This window comes from Rhinopithecus bieti, unplaced genomic scaffold (assembly GCF_001698545.2).
Source record: "Rhinopithecus bieti isolate Rb0 unplaced genomic scaffold, ASM169854v2 scaffold_72161, whole genome shotgun sequence".
Classification (NCBI taxonomy): Eukaryota; Metazoa; Chordata; class Mammalia; order Primates; family Cercopithecidae; genus Rhinopithecus; species Rhinopithecus bieti.
In genome coordinates, this window is record NW_016828382.1 from 604903 (window position 1) to 630415 (window position 25513).

The window sequence follows — 25513 nt, forward strand, 5'->3', positions numbered from 1 at the left end:
ATAAAATACCAGAATATTTAAATACCAGGATAATTTATAAAGAAAAGAAGTTTATTTGGCTCACGTTTCTGGAGGCTGGGAAGTTCAAGAACATGGTGCTGTATCTCATGAAGGACATCCCATGGCAGAAGTGGGGAAGGTGGAAGCAAGCACACTAGACCAAGAGAAGAAGAAAACTGAACTTATCAGGAGCCCACTTCCATGATGACTAACACACTCATGTGATAATGACATCAATTCATTCATGAAGGCAGAGCCTTCATGACCTAATTACCTCTTAAAGTTCTCATCTCCTAATATTGTTGCATTGGGGATTAAATTTCCGATGCATGAACTTTGCACATGCCAACATAGCACCCTATTCCTACTCAGAACAACTAGCAGGCTATGAGGAAATCTGCCTCTATCGGCAGGGAAGGGCACTTTTCAAAGGAGGTATATAGCTCAAGTAATAGATACAACGGATATATCCACCATGCTCTTTTGTGATGCTGTATGTTCTGACATTTCCACCCCAACTGATTTACTCAAGAGAAATAAACTCACCAACAGTTTGATCCATATGGCCCTCCTTCAAGATAAAATAAAATCTATTATTGCAATTTTTCACAAACAAAAAATGAAAGTCATAGGCTGCTTTGTTTTATTTATCTTCCTTTCCATAGTGACTTCCACATGCCTATATCTGGCATTTAGAATGGTGTGAAGAAAGAAGGCACCTGGGAGTCTCAGCAGAGCCTAATACACTGCACCCCAGTTCTGCCCCTAGAGATGAAACCAAGAGATTCCTGGTGTCTTTACTCTGGGCACTGTCTGGCCTGATCAGTAAAAAACATAAGTCTGGCTGGGTGCGGTGGCTCATGCCTATAATCCCAGCACTTTGAGAGGTTGAGGCAGGCAGATCACGAGGTCAAGAGTTCAAGACCAGCCTGGCCAACATAGTGAAAACCCATCTCTACTAAAAATACAAAAAAAAAAAAATTAGCGGGGTGTGGTGGTGGGTGCCTGTAGTCCTAGCTACTTGGGAGGTTGAGGCAGGAGAATTGCTTGAACTGGAGAGGTGGAGGTTGGAGTGAGCCGAGATCATGCCACCCCACTTCAACCTGGGTAACACAGTAAGACTTTGTCTAAAAAGAAAAAGAAAAGGAAAAAAAAGTCCCCAGCATCCTTTGGTCGTTGCTGATAAAAATGCCCTGTTGACTGTCAGGGAATGACACCCAGCAAAGTTGTCCTAGTAATACATTGTAGACAATGGACATGCAAATTGGAAGAAAGAATTTTAATGCAGGTATAAGCAGTGCTGTCTTCCTCTCATAACCTACATGGTGCTGATATATATTACAGTAGTAGGATCCTTCCATTATAAAAACTTCACCCTGGGCGTCTGATTTCCAAATCCATATATTCAGGACTAGAAGTTCTTCTCTGGTGAATTTCCTCTCTTCCATAAAAATGACAAAGGCAAGTCTGTTAATTTTGGTATGTAGAAAATATCTAGATTTTATGTAGGGTGCTTGATTTATTATACAACTCTTTGTGCTAGTTACTTTGTGAGTAGTTTTATGGGGAAAAAGTCATGGCGATTAAGTAATTCCATTTTGCACATTGTAAAAAATAAGAAAGTAAATGCAATACTTGTGTAACACTAATTCTTACTTACCAGGCAGGAAAAATAAAAACACGTTTGTCTTACAAACTAACTAGGGCTCTAGTTCAAGCACTTACGATTGCACATTTGGGAAGAATGAAATACCTCTTTCATTTGAAAAATACTAGTATGCATTCTATTTGGTATTCTAGTATGTAATGTGGACACACGAACCACCCAAGTAACTATTTTCAAAAGTACACACGACACGGATGTATAAACAGTGCACCTAAATCACATAGTTCAGTCACTAGATGCCTTATGAGGCCCCCTCTTGGAGAAAGAACATACACTATGGATACAAGTAAAATGAGGACTATTAAATGACCTTGGATTTATATAATAATAAATGAGGCAATTGGTGATCTTGATGACAGCAATTTCACTATAATGTTCTAAAGTGAATGGGTGGAGAGAAATTAGAGACTGTGAATACAGACACTGCTTTTTAAGAGTTCACTGGGCCGGGTAACGCCTGTCATCCCAGCACTTTGGGAGGACGAGGCGGGCGGATCACCTGAGGTCAGGGGTTCAAGATCAGCCTTGCCAATGTGGTGAAACACTGTCCCTACTAAAAATACAAAAGTTAGCTGGGCATGGTGGTGCACCCCTGTAATCCCAGCTACTCTCGAGGCTGAGACAGAAGAATCGCTTGAATTCAGGAGGCGGAGTTTGCAGTGAGCCAAGATCGCACCACTGCACTCCAGCCTGAGCGATAGAGACTCTCTCTCTCTCTCTCTCAAAAAGAGTTTGCTGTGAAAGAAAGGAAAGAAATGGCAACCAGCAGAGATAAGTAGAGTGCGCATACAGCCATTCACTCCACAGCCTCTGCAACTCTTGCTTTCTGCATGCCTACAGAATTAGCACCACATGGATACTGCCATAAACCCCCTTAACTTTATTGCTAATAGCTGCAGCCCTGTCCTATCTCAAATGCTGTATTCCACACTTTGACAAACACCTGCTAACTTTCCAGCTCACTCCTTGTAGTATCTCAAATTCACCAGCCTTCTATCTTACCAGAATCTTTAATCCAATGACTTTATTACTATTATAATGTCCATCATCCCCACCCTTGTGTCATTTGTTTTCTCCCTACCTAGTTTATATCCTATGGCCATCAGTAGAGTCACTGCTTTGCATACATTCAACTCTACTAAGCCCTTCTTCTCACATCATACTTGCTTGGATAGATCACAACCCTAGTTAACTGCAACTCTCCGCCTGCTCCGTGCCTGCAGCCATGCAGTTAAAAGACATATAACTGTGCTAGCTGGTCTCCTGTTAAATTTGGGGCCATGAATTTTCATGCAGTCTTTCATGCTGCCCAACAATTGTACAGTGTTTCCCTAATCCCTTCTCTCTCACCTTCTGTCCTAGATTATTTCATACTTTCTCCTCTCCCTTGTTTAACACTTCCTCCCTACAGCTTTGCTGAGATCGTTGAAGCGATCGGAAGAAATCATCCACACCTCCCTCACCTATGCCTGCCTGTCTGCACCTGTGCCCACACTCGGACCTTCCCTTCTTCCTGGGAATCACCTGTCTCTGCTGCTGGTGAAGTCCTGTCACCTGTGCACTAAGAGGCATTCCCTGACTCATGCTCACGGACAAGTTCTGCCATTCTCATCTCTCTCTTCTGCATCCTCAGTTTCCCCCTCCTGATTGGATAATTCCCATAAACATGCAGACATGCGGTTATTTCTCCCAACTAAAACTCCATTAACTCCACTTCTCTGTCTGCTAGTGTCCATTTCTTTCTTTCCTTTCACAGCAATTTTTTTTTTTTTTTTTTTTTTTTTTTGATACAGAGTTTTGCCCTTATTGCTCAGACTGGAGTGTAATGGCACAATTTTCAGTCACTGCAACCTCTGCCTCCCAGGTTCGAGCGATTCTCCTGCCTCAGCCTCCCAGGTAGCTGGGATTGCAGGCATGAGCCACCACGCCCAGCTAATTTGTATTTGTAGTAGAGACAGGGTTTCACCATGTTGTCCAGGCTGGTCTCGAACTCCTGACTTGAGATGATTCGCCTGCCTCGGCCTCCTAAAGTGCTGGGATTATAGGCGTAAGCCACCGTGCCTGGCCCATGGCCAACTCTTAAAAAGCAGTGTCTATCTTTGCAGTTTCTCATTTCTCTCCCCCGATTCACTTTTGAACAAATTATAATGAAATTACTTTCATCAAGATCACCAGTTACCTCCTCCTTCATTACTAATCCAAGATTGTTTCATAGTCCTCATTTTACTTATCCTATCAGCAACCAATTACTTTCTTCTCCTTGAAACACTTTGTCCACTTGGCTTCCAGGACACCGCACTCACCTGATTTTCCACCTACCTTTCTGTTGTTCCTTTTCAGTCTCTTGCTAGTTCCTCCTCATGCCATCATTCAGACTGGTAAGCGCTGATGTGCAGTAGGGCTCAGCCCTGGACTTCTCTTCTCTGTCTGCCTTTACACCCTGGGTGATCTCAAGAGCTCTAACAGCTTGATGTGCCACCAGTAGGCTCAGGACTCCCAGATTTTTATCTTCAACCCAAACCTCTCTCTTGAATCTAGACATATATCTAAGTGCCTATTTGACATTTCTACTTCATTTTTTTGATTTTATACTTTATACAAATGCATTTTATTTTTATTTTATTTTATTATTTTTTAGAGATGAGATCTCGCTGTATTGTCCAGGCTGGTCTTAAACTCCTGAGCTCAAGCAATCCTCCCACCTCGGCCTCCCAAAGTACTGAGATTACAGGTGTGAGTCACCATGCCTGGCCTACAAATGCATTTTATGTGCAAGATTAATACCTAAAATAGGACAATAAAGAACTTCTGGGTTTGGTGGGAGGATTGGGGGAGGTATTGGTCAAAGGGGATAACATTTCAGAAGAAATAAGTTTGAGAGATCTATTGTATATCATGGTGACTATATTTAACAACAATATGTTGTATTCTTAAAAATTGCTAAAGACAGTAGATTTTAGGTGTTCTAGTCATACACACAAAAATGATAAGCATGTGAAATAATGCATATGGTAAATAGCTTGATGTAGTCACTTCACAATACGTACGTATATCAAAACCCCATGGTGTACACCACAAATGCATGCAGTTTTGACTTCTCAATTAAAACAAAGAAAAACAAATTGCTCTGAGTGAATTAGGGTAAAAAGCTACCCTAAGGGGCTTTTCATTCACCTGAATATTTAATAGCCTCTTTTTTTTTTTTTTGAAGTGAATAGAGACAAGGTCTCACTATGTTGCCCAGTCTGGTCTCAAACCTGAGGTCAAGTGATCCGCCCACCTTGGTCTCCCAAAGTACTAGGATTATAGGCTTGAGCCACCATGCCTGGCCTTAATAGCATCTCACACTTCACATCTGAAACAGCTCCTGGTATTCCTCCTGTTCCCTAAACCATCTCAATCAATGGCAGCTACATTTTTCCAGTTGCTCAGGTCAAAATCTTGAAGGCATTATTTATTACTCTCTTACTCTCACACCCACATTTGGTCTGCTGGCATATTCTGTCTCATCTAACAGTCTACCTCTTTATCTATCTCTCTATCTATCTACAATTTATTGTCATCATTTCTCCTCTAGAATTATTGTGAAGTTTTTTGGGTTTGTTTGTTTGAGATAGGGCTGTCAACCAGGCTGGAGTGCAGTGACACAATCATGGCTCATTGCAGCCTCGACCCCCCAGACTCAAGCGATCCTCCCTCGTTAACCTCCTAAGTAACTGGGACTACAGGTGCATGCCACCATGCCCAGCTACATTTTTTATTTTTAGTTTTTGCAGAGATGGGGTCTCACTATGTTGCCCAGGCTGGTCTCAAACTCCTGGGCTCAAATGATTCTCCTACCTTGGCCTCCAAAATGTTGGGATTACAGGCATGAACCACTGTGCCTAGCCCTGGATTATTGCTGTAAACGTCTAACTTGTCTCGCTATTTCTGCCATTAACTCTCTTCAGACTCTCTTCAGTTTATTCGTTTATTCAGAGCACAATTCTTTTCTGCTTAAAATTCTCCAGAGGTATCCCATCTCCCTTAGAGCAAAGGCCAATGTCCTATAACCTTAAGATCCTGTATAATTTTCCCCTGGCATTAGTGCTCCGCCCTCATTTCCTGCCACTCTCTTCTGTATTCAGGTCACTCTAGCCACGCTGACCTCCTCGCCGTTTCTTGGCCATGTCAGGCACACTTGCACCTCAGGTCCTTTGCATCTGCCCTTCCTTCTGCCTGAATACATTTCCTCAGATGTCCTCTGCCCAGTTCCTTCACTTCCTCAGGTCTTTATTCAAATGTGCCTCCTGCAGATCCCTTCCTGGGCTACCCTGTCTACAACTGCAAACCTCCCACCAAATGCATTCTTTGTATTTTTTTTTTTTTTCCTTTGGCATTTATCAGCCCATAACAAGCTATATTTTTTGGCCTACTATGTTAATTTTCTGTCTCCCCCTGTAAAAAGTAAGCTGTATGAGAGCAGGAAGTTTGTCTGTTTTGTTCACTGTTTATCCTTAGCACCACAACATGCCTGTTACTACCAAGTACTCAGTATTTGTTGAATGAATGAATTATAATGGTGATGGGCATCATGAAAATATGCAGACAGACAAGGCAAACACATACAATAATGCTTACTTTGATACACATTGGTGACAATTGTAAGTTGCAACTATTGTTAAAAAGTTCTTATTTTATCCTCAATGATCCCACATCATCAAAATACAGTTCAGCACCCAGACAAGAGTTAAGGCACTGGAATTGCGGACTGTGACTAAAATGTGTGATTTTTGTAACTTAAAAAAGTCCCCACAGTGACATTTTAAATATTATGATACCGAATATTATCATTCTTTTTTTTTTTTTTTAGGCAGGGCCTCACTCTGTCACCCAGGCTCAAGTACAGTGACATGATCACAGCTCACTGCAGCCTTGACCTCCTCTGGCTCAAGCAATCCTCCCACCTCAGCCTCCTGAGTAGCTGGGACTACAGGCATGCACCCACCATGCCTGGCTAATTTTTGTATTTTTAGTAGAGGTGGGGTTTTCACCATGTTGCACAGGCTGATCTTGAACTCCTGAGCTCAAGCGATCCACCTGCCTCGGCTTTCCAAAGTGCTGGGATTACAGGCATGAGCCACTGTGCCTGGCTTTCTTTTTAAAAAAAAAAAAAAAAATTCTCATGATACACAATTGGAGCTCACGAACCAGTAATCACAAAATTGAGAATAAGATAAATCATAGGTAGGTTTATTAATGACTTCCAACTAGTTACCAGCAGAGGGTGCTACTTATCCATATTTTCACACATATGAAGACTTTTGCTGAACTAATGGGCAGGCTTCAATACTGTAAATGACATTATCTTACAAATCTGTATTGTGTGATCATGAATCAGCCACCCAGACATAAACATAATACCTTCAGTTTTAAAAAATCTATATTTTTCTTTTCCTTATTTGTGAATTTAAATAGATGATCCTGTACATGAATATGGTACAAAAATATACAGAAATAATTAACTCTTTCTTCTACCCCAGGTCCTCTAGTTCCTCAATTTTCTCTTTCAAGGTTATAATTGTGTCCAGTTTCTTCTGCATTTATGTGTGTGTCTGTTATGTTTTGTGTTTGTATTGTATGTGTTTTCTGTTTTGTGTTTTCAATCAGAAATGCTGTAAGTGCCACTCTTCAGCTTAGGGTTAATTTATAAACAAGCCCATCATTTTGGGATTCCACGTCAGCACTTATAGAACATCTTTCTTTTAAACAGCTCTGTTTTATTCCACTGTGTAAATAAACAGAAATTTATGTAACCAGTCCTCTGTTGATAGACGGTAAGGTTATTTTAAATATTTTGCCATTACAAACATTAGTAAATTAAGTGTATTTTTACATTTTTCTTTGTAAATATGTGCAAGTATATCTGTAGGGTAATTTCCTGGGGAAAATTGGGTGGCCATCTGAAAAATAATGAAGGTATAGTTTCATCTCTCTATACAAAGATAAATTCCAAATGTATTAAATCAAAGACACTAGAGAAAAACAGAGGAGAATGTCTTTGTGATTTTGGAGTCAGGAAAGCTTTTGATTTTGGAGTCAGGAAAGCTTTTCTAAGGCTAACACAAACTCAGAAGGTATATGAAAGAAGATTGAAATTTGACTGTATATTTTAAAATCTGTGTGGCAAAACACCATAAACAAAAAATACAAAAAACCCCTGGTAAAAATGTATTTGTAACACATCCTACAAGGAACTAAGTCTTGTAATATATAAAGAGCTTTTGTGTATTGATAAAATCAAGCCCCACTGAAAAATGACCAAAGCATACAAACAAATAAAACATCGAAATGGAAATACAAATGGCTTTCAACACATGAAACCATATTTGTAAGGAGAGAAATTGCAAATTACACTTTTTTTTGGTCTTTTTTTTTATCCTTTTTGTGGAGTATTGGGGGGTCTCACTATATTGTCCAGGCAGGTCTTGAACTCAAGCTATCCTCCTGCCTCTGCCTCCCTAAATGCTGGGATTACAGGTGTGCGTCACCACGCCCCTCGAGGAATGCATGTTAAAATAATGAGATACTATATTTCACCTATCAGATTGGCAAAGACCAACATATTGTGTTCGTGAGGGTGTGGGGAAACAAACAGACTCACAGTTTGTTGGTGAGACTGTAAATTGGTACAACCTCTATGGAAACCAATTTGCCATCAGCTAGCAAACTTTTAAAACTAGTCAGATTTGGTGGCTCACAACTGTAATCTCAACACTTTGGGAGGCCAAGGCAGGTAGACTCTTGAGCTCAGGAGTTTGAGACCAGCCTGGGCAACATGGTGAAACCCCGTCTCTACTAAAAATACAAAAATTAGCTAGATGTAGCAAGGCTATAGTCCCAGCTACTCGGGAGGCTGAGGTGAGAGGATTGGGCTTGAACCCAGGAGGTCGAGGCTGCAGTGAGCTGCGACTGCACCTATAGCCTGGGTGACAGAGTGAGATTCTCAACTCAAAAAAAAAAAAAAGAAAAAAAAAATTACATGAAAGTTTGGAGAGTTTTTTTTCTTTTAGTCAAATCTGTTTATTTAGATTATCTGCATGTTCTTAACCAGAAGGAAATGCTACACAGAGTTGAAGAATAAAGACAAAATATTAAAAATTTAAGGTAGGTATTATGTTCTTTGTATAATGTGGATAATAACCATATTGAGATAAGGAAAGTAACATGACAAAAGAATCTCTGAGTGTATATCACTCATGGTCCTTTAGGAAATCGATAGTACCTTTTTTAAAAAAGGGAGGCTGCAAGGATTTTCAATTCTTGAAGGTATAGGCAGGGTTAAGGGAAACAGCACGGGGTGGTGCACACCCTCAGGTGCTGGCATCTGGCTTTAGGAAGCCATTACCTTCCCTGGCAAGAGGCAATGGAGAAAACACTTACAGAACCAAGTGAGCACTGTCACTTTAGGAGAGGCCACCTGACAGGAGCTGTGGAAAAGTGTGAGGTACTGTCAGACAGAGGCCTGGCAGGGTGGGAACCAGGAGAACAAACGCTGCAGGCCCTTCCTCCTCCTGGCCTTCCATCTGCTGGGGCCTCCCACTGGTCACATTCAATGGGAAATCAGAGGGCAAAGGAGCCAGACTGATGCTGTCAATAGAGGCCGGTCTCCTGGGACGCTGAACAAAGATGGGTTGCTCTTGCTCTGCATCCACGGGGTAGATCTGGAAGGGCAACGGATGATTTCATTCAGTGTAATATGCATCTTGGTAATACATTCAGGGCCTTGCTTCATTCCCCCCTTTCTCCAAAAAAATATTATCACTTTGTCTTTCAAAGTAATTACTTCTGAGGTACTCCTTTTTGGAATGGAAGCCATAGATCATTCAAATTCCTAATTCTTTTCTTTCCGAGACAGCATCTTTATATGAAAACTGTTATAGCATTACATAGGCTGATTAAAAGAAAAATAAAAGGCTTTCTGAAGACACTGCATTTGCTCATTAAAGTCCAATTAAAAGGCCAGGCACAGGCACTTTGGGAAGCTGAGGCAGGTGGATCACTTGAGGAGTTCGAGACCAGCCTGGGCAACATAGTGAAACTCTGTCTCTACTAAAAATACAAAAATTAGCTGGGCATGGTGGCGCACACCTGTAGTTCCACTTACTTGGGAGGCTGAGGCATGAGAATTACCTGAACCAGGGAGGCAGATGTTGCAGTGAGCCAAGATCACACCACTGCACTCCAGCTTGAGCAACAGAGCCAGAATCTGTCTCAAATAATAATAACAATCCATTAAAAAGGCAATTTAAAGACAATGACACCTAGAATATAAGCACATTAAAGAATATATTATGAGAAATAAATAGTGCATTTTACAGAGAGTGGGTTTTGAAAAATAAAAGTTATGTTTGGCCATGCATATACTGGAGGAGAAGGATTCCATTATCTGGTTTTCTTCTTTTCTTTCCTTTGTTTGCTTGTTTGTTTTTGTTATTGTTGTTTTTGAGACGGGGTGTTGCTCTGTCACCCAGGCTGGAGTTGGAGCGCAGTGGTGCAATCTCGATTGGCTCACTGCAGCCTCAATTTACCAGGCTCAAGCCTGATCCTCCCACTTCAGCCTCCCAAGCAGCTGGGACTACAGGTGTGTGCCACCATGCCTGGCTAATTTATTTTTTACTATTTTATTTTATTTTATTTGAGATGGAGTTTCACTCTTTTTGCCCAGACTGGAGTGCAATGACTTGGCTCACTGCAACCTCCGCCTTCTGGATTCAAGTGATTCTCCTGCCTCAGCCTCCTGAGTAGCTGGGTTTACAGGCATGCGCCATCACGCCCGGCTAATTTTGTATTTTTGGTAGAGATGGGGTTTCTCTATGTTGCCCAGATTGGTCTCAAACTCGTAGGATCAAGCGATCCACCTGCCTGGGCCTCTCAAAGACTTGGGATTACAGGCATGAGCCACTGCACCTGGCCCCTTTCTTCTAATAGTGCCTCTCAACCGTATACCTCCCACCTCATTTATATTTGGTTAGACAAAGTGACTCCCTCGGATCAACCAGAGATTAATCCTGGAGCTCCAACACGTATTTAAAACTACTGGCCTGATAGTCTAACAACATTGTAGATTACCTAGAGAGAAGCAGATGTTATTTAAACGGATTTCTTGACCTATTTACATGATAAGATTTAATTTCCTTAAAACGCCATTTTGAAAACTGGGATTGGCATCCCTTACAGGTTCTCTAATTAGTTGCTTTCAGATTACTTGGCAAGTAAATGACTATGTTGTTATGAACCCTTCCTGCAGTATATAACCGAACATGAATCTCCATCTAGGGTTTCTTTTTGTAAAGTCTGCATCTGACCCCTTTACACTCTTTTCCGTGTCCACTAAAGGTGCTCAGGGTTGGAAAAGCTGTTTCAGTAGAGACGGCATATTTCTGGCGGTGTTCGGGGTAGGTACAAGAGTTGCAGACATCCATCGTATGCTGTCCAGTGTCTGCACGTTCCCTTGTTTGCTCCCAGTGGGCAGAGAACCCAGCATTGTGGGTACCTTATTAGAACTGTCAGGAGGTAATATTACATAAGTAATGAAATAACATGTTAATGCAATTCATTACGGGTCCGTTGGAATTTATTGTTCAGGTTATTCCTTTCACTTTTCTGAGAAACATCAGGTATAATAGACTCACCTGAAGCAGGAAGTAAGCGCGTAATTTGTCAGACAGGCGATGTGGTCTAGTGGATCCAGAATTTGAATATTATTTCTGGCTCTGCTGCTGGCTTCCTTTATGACTGGGAGGGAAATGTCTCTGGGTGTTGCTAGTTTCAGTATCTGTGGATTGATAAGCAGATCGCAAGCATGGATGTTATAATAGGTTATTTCATGGGAAATTAAACACAGCAAATCTAATGAGAGGAGCAGGTTACGTGGTCATTTCTTTCTAGGTGCTATTTGGTGCTTTAAGAGGACATCTAGTATTGGATAAGTTAAAGGAGTTTCAGAAAGTGCATCATAACAACATGACTGAGAGCTCAGAATGTGCTACATGGTTCTGAGGGCCATCTGTGTATTATCTCATTTAATCCCTGCAGCACACCCAGCTGGTCATTGCATGATATTGATGCAATTTTACAGTTGAAGAAACTGAAGCACATATAGTTAAATAATTTGTCCAAAATCACAAAGCTAGTAAGCAGCAGAACTGGGATTTGAACTCAGGTTATTTAAACTCAGAGCCCCAGTTCTTATTCCCCAGTATTTGACTCCCCTTTGCTCTCACCTGGTGATAGAAATGATGATGACCGGGCTAGGCACAGTGGCTCACACCTGTGATCCCAGCACCTTGGGAGAATGAGGCAGGTAGATTGAGCTCAGGAGCTTGAGACCAGGCTGGGCAACATAACAAAACCCTGTCTCTACAAAAAATGCAAAAATTAGCTGGCTGTGGTGGCATGCCCCTGTCATCCCACTTACTTGGGAGGCTGAGGTGAGGGAGTGGCTTGAGCTCAGTAGGCAGAGGTTGCAGTGAGCTGAGATCATGCCACTGCACTCAAGCTTGGGCAACAAAACAAGACTCCATTCCCAAAAAAAAAAAAAAAAAAAGTATGAGATTTAACTTAAAAATAATTTTCCTTCATCTGATTAGAGAGTATATTCAGGGTGAGATTTAGTGTGTTGCTTTTTTTAGCGACAGGGGTCTCACCATGTTGCCCAGGCTAGTTTTAAACTCCTGGGCTCAAGTGATCCTCCCACCTCAGCCTCCCAAAGTGCTGGGATTACAGGTGAGAGACACTACGCCTGGACTATTTTTCTGTTATTGCTGTGGTGGGGAGCACACCAAAATGGTGCCTGTCATCCTCATCCTTCCTACGCATCTTTCCCGGCACTGCTACTGTGATTAGTATCTTAATTCCAACCTAGGCAGGTGCAGTGCATCAGCGGCTCTCTTCTCCAGCTTCTTTTACCCCAGCCCAAACCACTCTGTAGAAAAGAGCTCCACCCACATCATCTGACCTGTAGGTCTCCACTCTCTCTTCCCAGTTCTCAGATGGTTCTTGGAGCGCTGGGAAAGTCAAGCAAAAACACAGTGGTGAGTTCTCCCCCACTAAATAATTAGACTTTGGCTGATGCTGGCCTTTAGTCATCGAATGCTAAGAAAGTACCGCCCTAACCAGGGAAAAGCAATATCAGATGTAGGCTGTTCTGTTGTCCCTCAACCTCAAAATGCTTGTGGCAAAAGGGACAAACCTCCAATCGGTCTATATTAGAGGTTCGACGGAGTTAACTGAAAACTTGAAACAAATCTGGAAAGAAAAACTCTACAAATAGGGAAAAAAGATGGGTAGCTGAGAATGATAAAGTTAGATTTATTCCCCAGATATGTTGCCATCACCACAGGCAAATCTCAAATTGTTTTCAGTGGAGCTTTTGGAAGTTTAAATTAGCCCTGTCGTTTTCAGGCTCAGTCGTTTGGAATGTGCGTTAGTGAAACGTGGTAATGTAGTTTTATAGACTGTAAGAATCTTGGGGGCACCTGAATTCTTAGAGTTTCATTGTAGGTCTTCTCCTCTTCTCTGAGAAGAAAACCAACTTCATATAACAAGAAGTGAGACAGAAGAACAGTTTTCAGAAGCATGTGTCACTCTGCTATTTTAGGAATTGTTCCAATAAGAGATGTTTATAGTAAGTTTGGTGTGACCCAGCCAAGAAGCTTAATATAACAAGGTTAACTGAATGGTGGGAGGCAAGGTTCTAGTCTATACCAGCTTGCATTTATTAATAATCAGAAAGGTTGCGGATGACAGACTTGCTGAGCATTTACTAAATCCGGTACTTGTGGTTTGCAAATCATTTTATTAACAGCTGCTATCATCTATCCTAGAAATGGCAGGAAGGAGTGCTATTATTTTATCACATAAAATAGTCTTCACAAAGAGAATGAAAACAGTTTAATCTGGCAGATATAAAATTCACTGGTTAAGCAGAAAACCGTGCTCTGCCCTCCCACTGAGCTCACTAAAGATGGTTTCCTGGGAATGTCTTGGTGAACAGATGTTTCTTCTTAGGTTTTGATGAAGAGTTTAGTGGCATCTAATCATTAGTGACGGGTTGTTTTGGCAAAAGGAATCTCTTGTCTATCGACACACATAATTAAAATTTTTTACATATATTAAGGATTTTGCATTAATTAACTACCAATAGGATCTTACATAGGTGAGTTATGAATGATTGACTAGCTTTCATAATCAAGTTTTGAATGATTTTAAAAATCAGCCTGTCTGATCTAAGGTTTGGAAGTTTAATGTTCAATAACTAACTTTAGTAAAGGGAGGAAACATTTTTTAAGAAAAAAACAGTAAGGAAAGATAATTACATTGTTAACATAATCTGTTTGGAATTAGAATTTGATTCAGAAAGCTTTCTAAAGAGCCTTTTGAATCACCCTGAAATCTGCCAGTTTTTTCAAGGATGCTGCTTTTGTACCTCTGTATATATCATATACTTTTCTTTGCAATAAAATGAACTTTCTTAGTGATTGAAGAATATAGATGTTGATAAACACAAATTATGTCATGTTGTTTACATATACATTCCTAAAGAATAAGAAATATTAGACAATATTCATACATACATCGCAGATGAACTCATTGAAGTCAGACAAATGTAGATTTCTATAAGTCCCAAAGAGTATGGATGTCTTAGAGGTTGATGTTGAAGTCTGCAGTTAACACCAGTGGTGAAAATCAAATATGTAATGAATAACTTTAGGTAAGAATCAAATCAGACTTCTTTTACAGATGTTGCCATGTGTTAGAGGATTTTACTTGTTACTTTATAGTTTTGGATCAGGCAGATGGTTGAAAAGTGTTGATTCAAGAGCTTTGACTGTATAGAACAAGACAATTGAGGCAATAATAATAATGGGACTCAGAATCTGTAAGCCAAAGCAATGAAGCATAGTTCAATCAAAAGGAGAAATAAAAAAGATTAGCCGCATACACAGTATCGATAATCTCTAACATCATTTTACGTTACATTTAGCTCACATGAATCCAAGTGGAAATTCCTATAACAGTTACAGTTCCACTTCTCAATTTTCTGTTTACAACCCTAGAAATAGCAAACAATATGTATAACATTCTGTGCAGTGCATATAATAGCCGCATAATAGATGCTCCTAAATTTTTCCCTAGCCTCACTCCCAAGCTGGGATCATCTCCTATTATAAGTTCTCGTGGCTCCTGACTATGTAATTATTTATTTGACATTTTTCAGGTTGTCAGATTTAGCTTAAAAAAAAAAAAACAAAAAACAAAAGACAAGACACCCAGTAAAATGTGAATTTCAAATAAACAACAAATAATTTTCCCTATAACTATGTCTTGTGCAACATTTGGGGGCACACTTACATGAAAAAATTGGTCATTGTTTATCTGAGATTAAAATTTTACTGGGCTTCCTAAATTTAACCTGGCAGCTCTAGTGGCTTACTTGTTCATAGCTGTATCTTCCACACACTATGAGTTTTAGGATACTATTTTCCTCAACATTGTATCCCCAGTATTTGCACAGGGCTTAGCACTTAGCAGGAATTCAATAAATATTGGTTGGCTGCCTAAAGGGATGGATATTAAAACTACTTTAATGTATTAGGTACATTGGCTTGCAGCAGTAATTCCAGCACCTTGGGAGGCTGGGGTGGGTGGATGACTTTAGCTCAGGAGTTTGAGGCCAGCCTGGGCAACACGGTAAACCCTGTCTCTACCAAAAATACAAAAGGTTAACTGGGCATGGTGGCTCGTGCCTGTGATCCTAGCTATTCAGGAAGCTGAGGTGGGAGGATCACTTGAGCCTGGGAGGTGGAGGTTCCAGTGAGCCGAGATTGTGCTACTGCACTCCAGCCTGGGTGACAGAGGGGGCATCATCTCAAAAAAAAAAAAAAGTATTTTAATTAAAATATACAAACTGAGCCAGGTGTGGTAATCCCAGCTACTTGGGAGGCTGAGGCAGGAGGATCACTTGAACCTAGGAGTTTGAGGTTGCCCTGCACTGTGATCACCCCTGTGAATAGCCACAGCACTATAGCCTGGGCAACAGAGACCCAGTCTCTACAAAATTAAAAATAATGAAAAAAAAAATCATGGAAAATGCAACTGAGGTTCATAGAACTTGAAAGCAAAAGAAGCACTTCTTTCTACTGGGATATCTACAAGTGTACCATCTTTATGTAGTAAATAATCAGCTAAGATCACTAAGGGGGATATTCCTTTTAAAAGAAATAGACTCCAAGCAACTGATTCTCCTAGTACAATTCACTTTCAGTTCTTAATTTTCACTTAATGCCTTTTCAAAGGCAGTTAACTGTACAAAGCAAACTGGGCTTGTATTTTTAAGTATTCTGGCAAATTGCAGCTAATCCCTTCTACCAGGATCTAAAATTAAAATAGAGGTTAAGAGGTTTAGACAGAAGAGACAGGAGATATTTCCAAGCTGCATATGGAGAAGATGACACAAATTTTGAAATCTTTATCACCCCATCTTATTTATTAAACTCCCACCCATGTTCTGCTCTAATTAGAAAAAGCAAAACAAGTTAATCACATGCAGCTTTGGTAGCTCATGAAGAGCCATTGTTTTAAGTGCACTCTTTGTAAGGTTTAGCCTTCACCACCAAGCAGGGTTCACTTAGGCAAGTCAGGAAAGTTTAGAAAACAGACAGTAGAAGAAAGCCTGAGCAACATGGCAAAACCCTGTCTCTACTAAAAATACAAAAAGCTGGCTGTGGTGGTGCACGCCTGTTGTCCCAGCTACTTGGGAGGCTTAGGTAGAAGGATTGCTTGAGCTTGGGGAATTGCAGGTTGCAGTGAGCCATGATTGCACCACTGCACTCCAGCCTGGGTGACAGACCAAGACCCTGTCTCAAAAATAAATAAATGAAAACAGATGGTTAAAGGAGAAAAAATGCCTTGGAAATGCAAGTAGAAACATGTGCCTTATATGCTAGGAACATTAATCTAGGTCAGTTACAAATGCCTACAAAGTGAGACTGTTTGTTATGGCTTGAACAGCATACCACATCATCATTCAGTGACAGGAGTAGACAGGATTTGGGAACCTGAGGTTCCAGTTTTGGGGCGTCTTTTAACCTCATGCCCAACCTGTGTCTAAATTTTCTGGCTCTATAAGGGAAAAACGGTCAACTCACATTGAGAACACTGACAGATACTTAACTACTGTTTTGGTGTTTTTTGTTTTTTGTTTATTGTTTTCTTTTTTTTTTTTTGAGACAGAGTCTTGCTCTGTCGCCCAGGCTGGAGTACAGCAGCGTGATCTCAGCTCACTGCAACCTCCACCTCCACAGTTCAAGCAATTCTCCTGCCTCAGCCTCCTGAGTAGCTAGGATTACAGGCATGTGCCACCACGCTCTGCTAATTTTTGTATTTTTAGTAGAGACAGGGGTTTCATCATGTTGGTCAGGCTGGTCTCGAACTCCTGACCTTGTGATCCGCCCGCCTCAGCCACCCAAGGTGCTGGGATTACAGGTGCGAGTCACTGTGCCCAGCCTTAACTACTGTTTTATAAGGCTCTTTGCTCAACATAGGGAAGTCAGATGTATTCCTGCTAAGTCAGTCAACTGTAGATTTGGAATGCTTTATATTCAAGGGTGAGTCTTCTGTCATTACTACTGCTGCACTTCTACCTTCCCCCTGGAGCAACTGAGCAGCTCTTATGTATTCAAGGTGGGAAGTTCTCCAGAAAAGGTGGTCCTGAAAGTAGTTGGGAGCCAACAATCACAGCAGCTGGGGGATAAGTCCATAAGCCTGTGATTATATACATTATATATAATTGTAGATTATCAGTTGTGCCAACAATAATGTATTGAGTATCTAGAAAAAGTAACATCATGGTTTTGAGTACAATAATTAAATCGTATTTTTGAGGAGAAGGCATGTATACACATTGGAAATAATCCAAGAATAGAAGACAACATTTGATTAAATGTGTGTTACAATTATAAATCCTAGGAAAGATCAGAAAGAATGGAGTCCCATGATTAAAAACTGATTTTAGAATTTCAAGAGAAGAATGTGTTTTAGTGTTCACATTGAGAGATCATTTTTTTTTTTAACGGAGTCTTGCTCTGTCCCCCCGGCTGGAGTGCAGTGGCATGACCTCTGCTCACTGCAACCTGTGCCTCCCAGGTTCAAGCAATTCTCCTGCCTCAGCCTCCTGAGTAGCTGGGATTACAGGTGCCTGCCACCATGCCCAGCTAATTTTTGTATTTTTAGTAGAGACAGGGTTTCGCCATGTTGGCTAAGCTGGTCTCGAACTCCTGACCTTAGGTAATTCACTCACCTTAGCCTCACAAAGTGTTGGGATTACAGGCATGAGCCACCATGCCCAGCCAAGAGATCATTCTTGAATAGAGGGAAAGGAGGGTATTGTCAGGAAACAATGTAAAGGTTGAGAGATGGTCATTATCTTAAGTGGTAAAGGATTCTGTTGGTGGAAACTACACTGGCTAGAACTGATGGTCATCATATTGAACAAAGATCAAGTCAGATTCAGAGGATTTTGAGTATTTTCTTCTTCCCAGTAATTCTAGATACCCCTTCCAATTATAGTGATTTTAAAATTTCTGTATTATTGTTCATTCTTTATTAGGGGATTAAAAAAAGATTCATGGAAATTTCTGTTAATGTCCTAAAAAATCATAGTTTTTGAAATCAGTAATTCCATAACTATTCAACTATTTTTTTGTAACTATTCAAACTATTTTAACCGTTTTCCTAGAGTATTTAAAAAATATCTTTCTAATCTAATCTAATCTAATCTAGTCTAGTCTAATCTATCCATCCACTCCTCTGTTGCCCAGGCTAGAGTACATGTGGTGATACCTTCATGGCTCACTGCAGACTGGACCTCCCATACTCAAGTGACCCTCCCACACCCACCTCCTGAGTAGCGGGAACTACAGGCACACACCACCACATCCAGCCTGTATTGTTTTAGATCTTACTAGTTTAGGGGAAATTTTGAATGTATTTCTAAATTTCCAAGTTACTCCAAGAAGTGAGATTATGCTTCTTTTTTTAAAAAAGGTCATATATCTTGCTATGCAATAAAACGATGCTGGAGTCAGACATCCTTTGACTCAAATCTTAGAGATGTGACCATTAGCAAATTACCTGGCCTCTTTGAGTCTTAGCTTCTCTTTCTATAAAAGGGGGATATTTCCACACAACTGATAGGGTTTATGTGAAGTTTAGACATAATACACATAAAACACCTGATATGGGGCATATTAAGTTCTGAATAGAGGGCAACCAGTACAGTACCAATGGTAGGTATTCAAATGAGAGTTGTTAGCATCATTGTCACCTGTCCTATTAAAAACTAAAAAGCAGTATGGTTATCTACCCTCTGGAGCTGGACTGCCTGAGCTGCGGCACTTATTGGGGTGACTTGGGGTGTGTTGCTTATTCTCTTTCTGCCAGAGAATGGAGAAAGTAGTAACGTATATCTCAAAGAGTTGTTTTGAGGATGAAATGAGTTGATGGGTATGAAGAGCTTAGTACCATGCCTAGTACTTGATAAATACTTTATATATGTTAGCTGTTATTTTCCTGAAATTTGGGGGCCAAAGTTAAATGCATAGAAAATTTGCTTAGAGCAACTGAGCATCTTGTTGTGATCCCTCCGAAGCTGACTTGGAAAATAAATCGCCTATTGCTAAATTATTGTTAGGAGAATGCTGACTTTTAAATATGTATCTACTTTTGCTTACACTTTAGCCACCTCATCTGTATACTTGGAGGAAAGTCAACAATGGCATCTCCAAGGAAGGTAACTGAGAAGCGGCATAACCCAGTGGAAAGCATTTGTAGAAAGATCAGAGCCATCCACAAGAGAGAAGCAATTTCAAATCCAGTTCAGCAGATTATCAAATACCAGTCTAGCAGTTTTGATAGCCCACAGACCAACACCAAGAAACATTTTGAAGAGGTACTGAGGAAAATGACTGCTGCTTGTGTTCCTACACCTGACTCTCATTGGTCAAGTTCTGAGGAAGTGGATGCCTTCATTTCATTGCCTCAAATAATATCCCCAAGAACCCCATCCATCTCTCACCTCAGCTCCCCTGAGACTGCAACATACTCTGTTATTCTCACAAGTTCTGAAAACGTCTTAAAGCCGAAGTCACAAAGCAACAAGAATTATACATCTTTGATGTCACAGATCAGAAAAGCAGAGTTTTTCTCTAACAAGGATTTGAATAACTATTGTAGTGAAAATAATATTAGTACCTTAACACTTGACTTTGATTCCACGTTTGGTCAAAGTTTGAAGTGTTTTGATCCTCAGGATTCAGTGGTAAAAAACTTATCTCTGAATGGAAATGGTAAATATTCATCTTTTAATGTTTGTCCTTCCAAGAGAACAAAAAACATATATTCTTTTAAAAAACCCAAACTAAAAAAAAAAAAAAACAATTTTACATTATTAAAGTTTGGATGGAATCATCCATCTTTCCCTTTCTGTTTTACTATGTTTGTTTCTGGAACAAAACAGAACGTCATGATGGGATTACTTAGATATGGGGGAGTATTTCCCTATATCTAAGGGGAAGGCCATTATTGTGATAGGTTTTCTTTGTTAAACCACAAAAAGGAAAAGGAATCATTATAGCACAGAAAGCATCAGGATTTACAAACTTTTACTTCTAATAGGATGGAAACAAGAAGCTGACGATGGTAAAGAAGATGTAACACACAGCATCAACAGGGCCTGTGAAGAAGAGGTACTCACCAATATTTTTAATGCATGTGACATAAAACAGAAAGGTAAGCTGAAAAGTATCTGCTCAAATGTCTGGTGGGACTTGCCAAGTCATCTGAACTTTCTACTGTGAGAGAAAGGGAAATGATTCATGTGTGGGGCTCACTGTCTGTGTCTGCATATGTGATGGATGCCACCTAATTTGGGAATAAGGTTTGCTCTGTAGGGTTTGGTTATTTCACTATAATTTCCCTGTACCTGTTTTGCATCAGCATATTTTGACAGTCACTTGAATGATTCTTTTTGAGCTTATCAGCTGACTTACCATCTTTATTTATTGAAGCTACTTAGATGTCACAGGTGGTGCCCCACAGGAAATATGCTTTTCAAATATGTAAAACCACTATACAAGTTTAACTCAGAATTTTTAGTTAATTTTGGGCTTTCACTTCTGTTTTCTTTAATTTTATTTTGAGATGTGTTTTTTAAAACTTTCCAGACCTAAAACTACAAAAACCCTAGGAAATACCGTTCTGGACATTGGCCTTGGCAAATAATTTATTAATAAGTTCCCAAAAGCAATTGCAACAAAACAAAAATTGACAAATGGGACCTAATTAAAGAACTTCTGCACAACAAAAGAAACTGTCAACAGAGTAAACAATGTACAGAGAGGGAGAAGATATTCACAAACCATGCATGTGACAAAAGTCTAACATCCAGACTCTATGAGAAACTTAAACAATTCAACAAAAAAACAAAAACCACATTAAAAAGTGGGCAAAGGACATGAACAGACACTTCTCAAAAGAAGACATACATGCAGCCAACAAATATATGAAAAAAATACTCATTATTACTAATTATTAGATAAATGCAAATCAAAACTGCAGTGAGACACTGTCTCACACCAGTCAGAATGGCTACTATTAAAAAGTCAGAAACCAACGGATGTTGGTGAGGTTATGGAGAAAAGAGAACACTCACACATTGCTGGTGGGAATATAAATTAGTTCAGCAACTGTGGACAGCAGTGTGGAGATTCCTCAAAGAACTTAGAGCTACCATTTGAGCCAGCAATCTGTCTACTGGGTATGTACCTGGAGGAATATAAATCATTCTACCTGAAAGACACATACATTTATATGTTCATCACAGCACTGTTCACAATAGAAAAGACATGGAATCAACCCAAATGCCCATCAACAGAAGACTGGATAAATAAAAAGTGATACCTACACACCATGGAAGCCAAAAAAGAAACAAGATCATGTGCTTTGCTGCAACATGAATGCAGCTGGAGGCTATTATCCTAAGCGAACTAATGCAGGAGCAGAAAACCAAATACTGCATGTTCTCAATTTTAAGTGGGAGTTAGACATTATATATACATGGGAACAGTAGATACAGGGACTACTTGAGCAGGGAGGCATGGGTTGAAAAACTACCAATCATGTATTATGCTCAGTACCTGGGTGATGGGATCATTTGTACACCAAACCTCAGCAACATGCAATTCACTCATGTAGCAAACCTGCATATATACCCCCGAACCTAAAAGTTGAGAGAAAAAAAATTCCACAAGTAATTTTAAGTATATAAATGATTCATGCTCATTGTAATAAAATTAATAATATACTGACAAGCAAAAAGAAGGAAAAATATTGGTAATCCTGTTTCCCTGAGTAACCATTGTTAGTGATTTGTTGCATATCTTTCCACAACTCCTATCAATATGGTTTTGTTTTATTTGAATTCATAATTTTTTTGTTATAGAACATTTTAAACATATACAGAGGTAGAACTATATGCTGAACCCTTATATATGTGTCATAACCAATTATGTCTCATTTCTAACCCTGCTCATTTTCCTCTCCTTTACTCTGAATTATTTTGAGGCAAATGCCAGAGATCACAGTATTTCATCCATAAATATATCAGTAAAGATAATTCTAAAAGATAATTGACTAATTTTAAACACAACTACAATGCCATTGTCATGATTTTAAAAGTCATATACTTTTCTAATATTATCAAATATCTTGTTAGTAGTCAAAATTTCTCATTTGTGTGATAGATACATATCCTTTTTTCCTTAAACAGTTTTACTGTTCAAGCCAATATCCAAGAAAGATTTGTTCATTGCAGTTGGTCGTCTACCTTATCTCTGTTTCGCTTTCCATCTGTTTTTTGCGTTTGGTTGTCTGTTAAAGAAACCCATCCATTGATTGATTGATTAATTGATTGAGACAGAGTCTCACTGTTGTTGCCAAGGCTGGAGTGCAGTGGTGTGATCTTGGCTCGCTGCAACCTCTGCCACCCGGATTCAAGTGATTCTCCTGCCTCAGCCTCTCAAGTAGCTGGGATTTCAGGTGCCTGCCACTACACCCAGCTAATTTTTGTATTTTTAGTAGAAATGGGGTTTCGCCATGTTGGCCAGGCTAGTCTCAAACTCCTGACCTCAGGTGATCCACTCACCTCAGCTTCCCAAAGTGTTGGGATTACAGGCGTGAGCCACTGCACCCAGCCCATTCTTTTATTTCATAGTTTACCACAATCTGAAATTTGGTGATTGTGTATCTGTAGGAACACAACCCGTTTCTCTGTCTCCTATATTTAGAAATATAATCAGATAAAAGTTTGAGGGTTTTTATTTTTTATTTTTTTTGTTTTGTGGAGGGGCAAGAATTCTCTTAGGTTGGTACAATTGTGACTGGAGTTTTTACCATTGAAAGTAATGGCAAAAACCACAACTAATTTTGCATCAACCTAAATACATAGATGGTGTTATGTGTTTTCAACAGAAAGCAACTATTGATGATGAAGGCCTAGACTTATATTTTCATTAGATGTTGCAAATGGTAATATTCTATCATTCCTTCCTAATGTATCACCTGAAATACATCTATAATGAGAAACTCTACTCTGCTTTATCAACTATTTTGCTATACTGGTGTCCTGAAGGAGAGAGGCAGGATAAAAGATTGATTGATTCTCTTTATCTACCAGTTTTAAAAATACTAAATTGGGGCTGGGAGGTGGCTCATACCTGTAATCCCAGCACTTTAGGGGGCCGAGGTGGAGGCTCTGCTTGAGCCCAGGAGTTTGAGAACACTCTGGGAAACATGGTGAAACCAAGTCTCTCCTAAAAATAGAAAAATTTAGGCTGGGTGCAGTGCTTCAAGCCTGTAATCCCAGCACTTTGGGAGGCCGAGGTGGGCAGATCACTTGAAGCCAGGAATTTGAGACCAGCCTAGTCAACATGGTGAAACCCCAACTCTACTAAAACTATAAAAATTACCCAGGCATGGTGGCACACACTTGTAGTCCCAGCTACTGGGGAGGCTGAGGCATAAGAAACGTTTTAACTCAGGAGGTGGAGGCTGCAGTGAGTTGAGATGGTGCCACTGCACTCCAGCCTGGGAGACAAAGCGAGACTCCATCTCAAAATAAAAGAAAAATTAGATGAGCAACATAATTGCTAAAGATAGTTTAAGATATTTTCTTGGTCATCCTTTTTTTGTTTTAAATGATATACTAATGTATTCTCTAGTATGTGTGAGAATGTTTTCAAACTTGTTTCATAATCTGCTTTTTCTCATTTAATAATTTGAGTACCTGTCTTCACATAAAAAAATTTTCTTCATATCCTATACCATTTTTTGAGGTAACATGTTTAACCAATCCATCTCAATTGAATATTATTTTTTTTCTGCTTTAAAAATTATAATATGCCAGGCGTGGTAGCTCATGCCTATAATCCCAGCGATTTTGGAGGCCAAGACGGGAAGATCACTTGAGGCTAGGAATTCAAGACCAGTCTGGACAACCTAGCAAGACCCTGTCTCTACAAAGAATATTTTAAAAATTAGCTAGGCATGGTGGCACACGCCTGTAATCCCAGCTACTTGGAAGGCTGAGATGGGAGGATGCCTTGAGCCCAGGAGGCTGAGGCTGCAATAAGCTATGATCATGCCACTACATTCTAGCCTGGGCAACCGAGTGAGACTCTGTCTCAAAAAATCCCAAAACTGTAATAAATATTTTACATATAAAATCACTATATTAAGCATTTGTAGCAAAATATTTGCCTGTACCCTTATTTATTTCTTTAGGATGAGTGAGGCGTATTTGTTCCCAGAGAGCTCCTCTGCTTGGACAGGATTTGAGAAATTAATTCTCTGAAGAAAATAAGAAAGCTTCACTGAAGGGAAATGGGATGTGTATTAGCCAGGGTTCTCCGGTGGGAAGAGATATTTATATTTGTATCTATCGGTTTAATCTAGCTAGCTAAAGAGACTTGTCATAAGGAATTGGGTCATGCGATCATGGAGGCGGGCAGGTCCCAAGATATGCAGGGTGTCAGCAAGCCAGGAATTCAGGAGATTCAATGGTTTAGTCCCATTCCAAGTCCACAGGCCTAAGAACCAGGAGAGCGGCTGGTGTAGTTCCCATCCAAAAGCCACCAGGCTTGAGGCAAGGAAGAGCCAACATTTCAATTCAAGTCTAGAAGCAGAAAAAAAAAAAAAAAAAAAAATCAACACCCCAGTTTGAAGGTAGGCAGGCAGGAGAGATTTTCTGTTACCTGGGAGAAGGTCAACTTGTTTGTTCTATTCAGGCCTTCAACTGGTTGGATGAGGCCCACCTGAATCAGGTGGACAATGTGCTTTACTTGGTCTATAGATTTAGATGTTAATGTCATCCAAAAATACCCTCACAGAGACACCCAAAATAATGTATAACCAAATATCTAGGTACCCCGTGGCTCAGGGTAACACATAAAATTAACCATCACAGGAAGCCTTTCTAGTTTTGATATGACAGAGGGCTGAGAGTTTTAGTGGAGGAAAATATGATAAATGGATTATTGCTGGCTTTCCAGCTTGCTTTCCAGTTCTTCTACAAATAAAAAAATGCAATTCTCTGCTGGGTACAGTGGCTCACACCTGTAATCGCAGCACTTTGGGAGGCCCAAGCAGGTGGATCCCTTAAGTCCAGGAGTTCAAGACCAGCCTGGGCAACATGGCAAAATCCCATCTGTACAATGAATACAAAAATTAACTGGGTGTGGTGGCACATAC

At 40.0% G+C, this 25513-nt stretch overlaps 2 protein-coding genes across 2 annotated transcripts in view; one reads left to right on the top strand and one right to left on the bottom strand.

Annotated features, from left to right (window-relative positions):
* Window positions 1–10928: 10928 nt before the first annotated feature.
* On the bottom strand, window positions 10929–16803 carry LINC02909 (long intergenic non-protein coding RNA 2909). Its single transcript, XM_017864479.1, is given in 5 exon segments — window positions 10929–11039; window positions 11041–11105; window positions 11108–11211; window positions 11341–11483; window positions 16726–16803. Coding segments are annotated over 5 exon segments (501 nt in total).
* Window positions 12691–25513, top strand: part of LOC108523745 (lymphoid-restricted membrane protein) — a 40305-nt gene continuing 27482 nt past the window's right edge. The window contains exons 1-3 of the mRNA XM_017864497.1: window positions 12691–12741; window positions 19448–20055; window positions 20384–20497. Of these exons, the coding sequence (XP_017719986.1) occupies window positions 19482–20055; window positions 20384–20497 (688 nt within the window). The 5' untranslated portion in view covers window positions 12691–12741; window positions 19448–19481. The remainder of the gene's footprint in view (window positions 12742–19447; window positions 20056–20383; window positions 20498–25513) is intronic.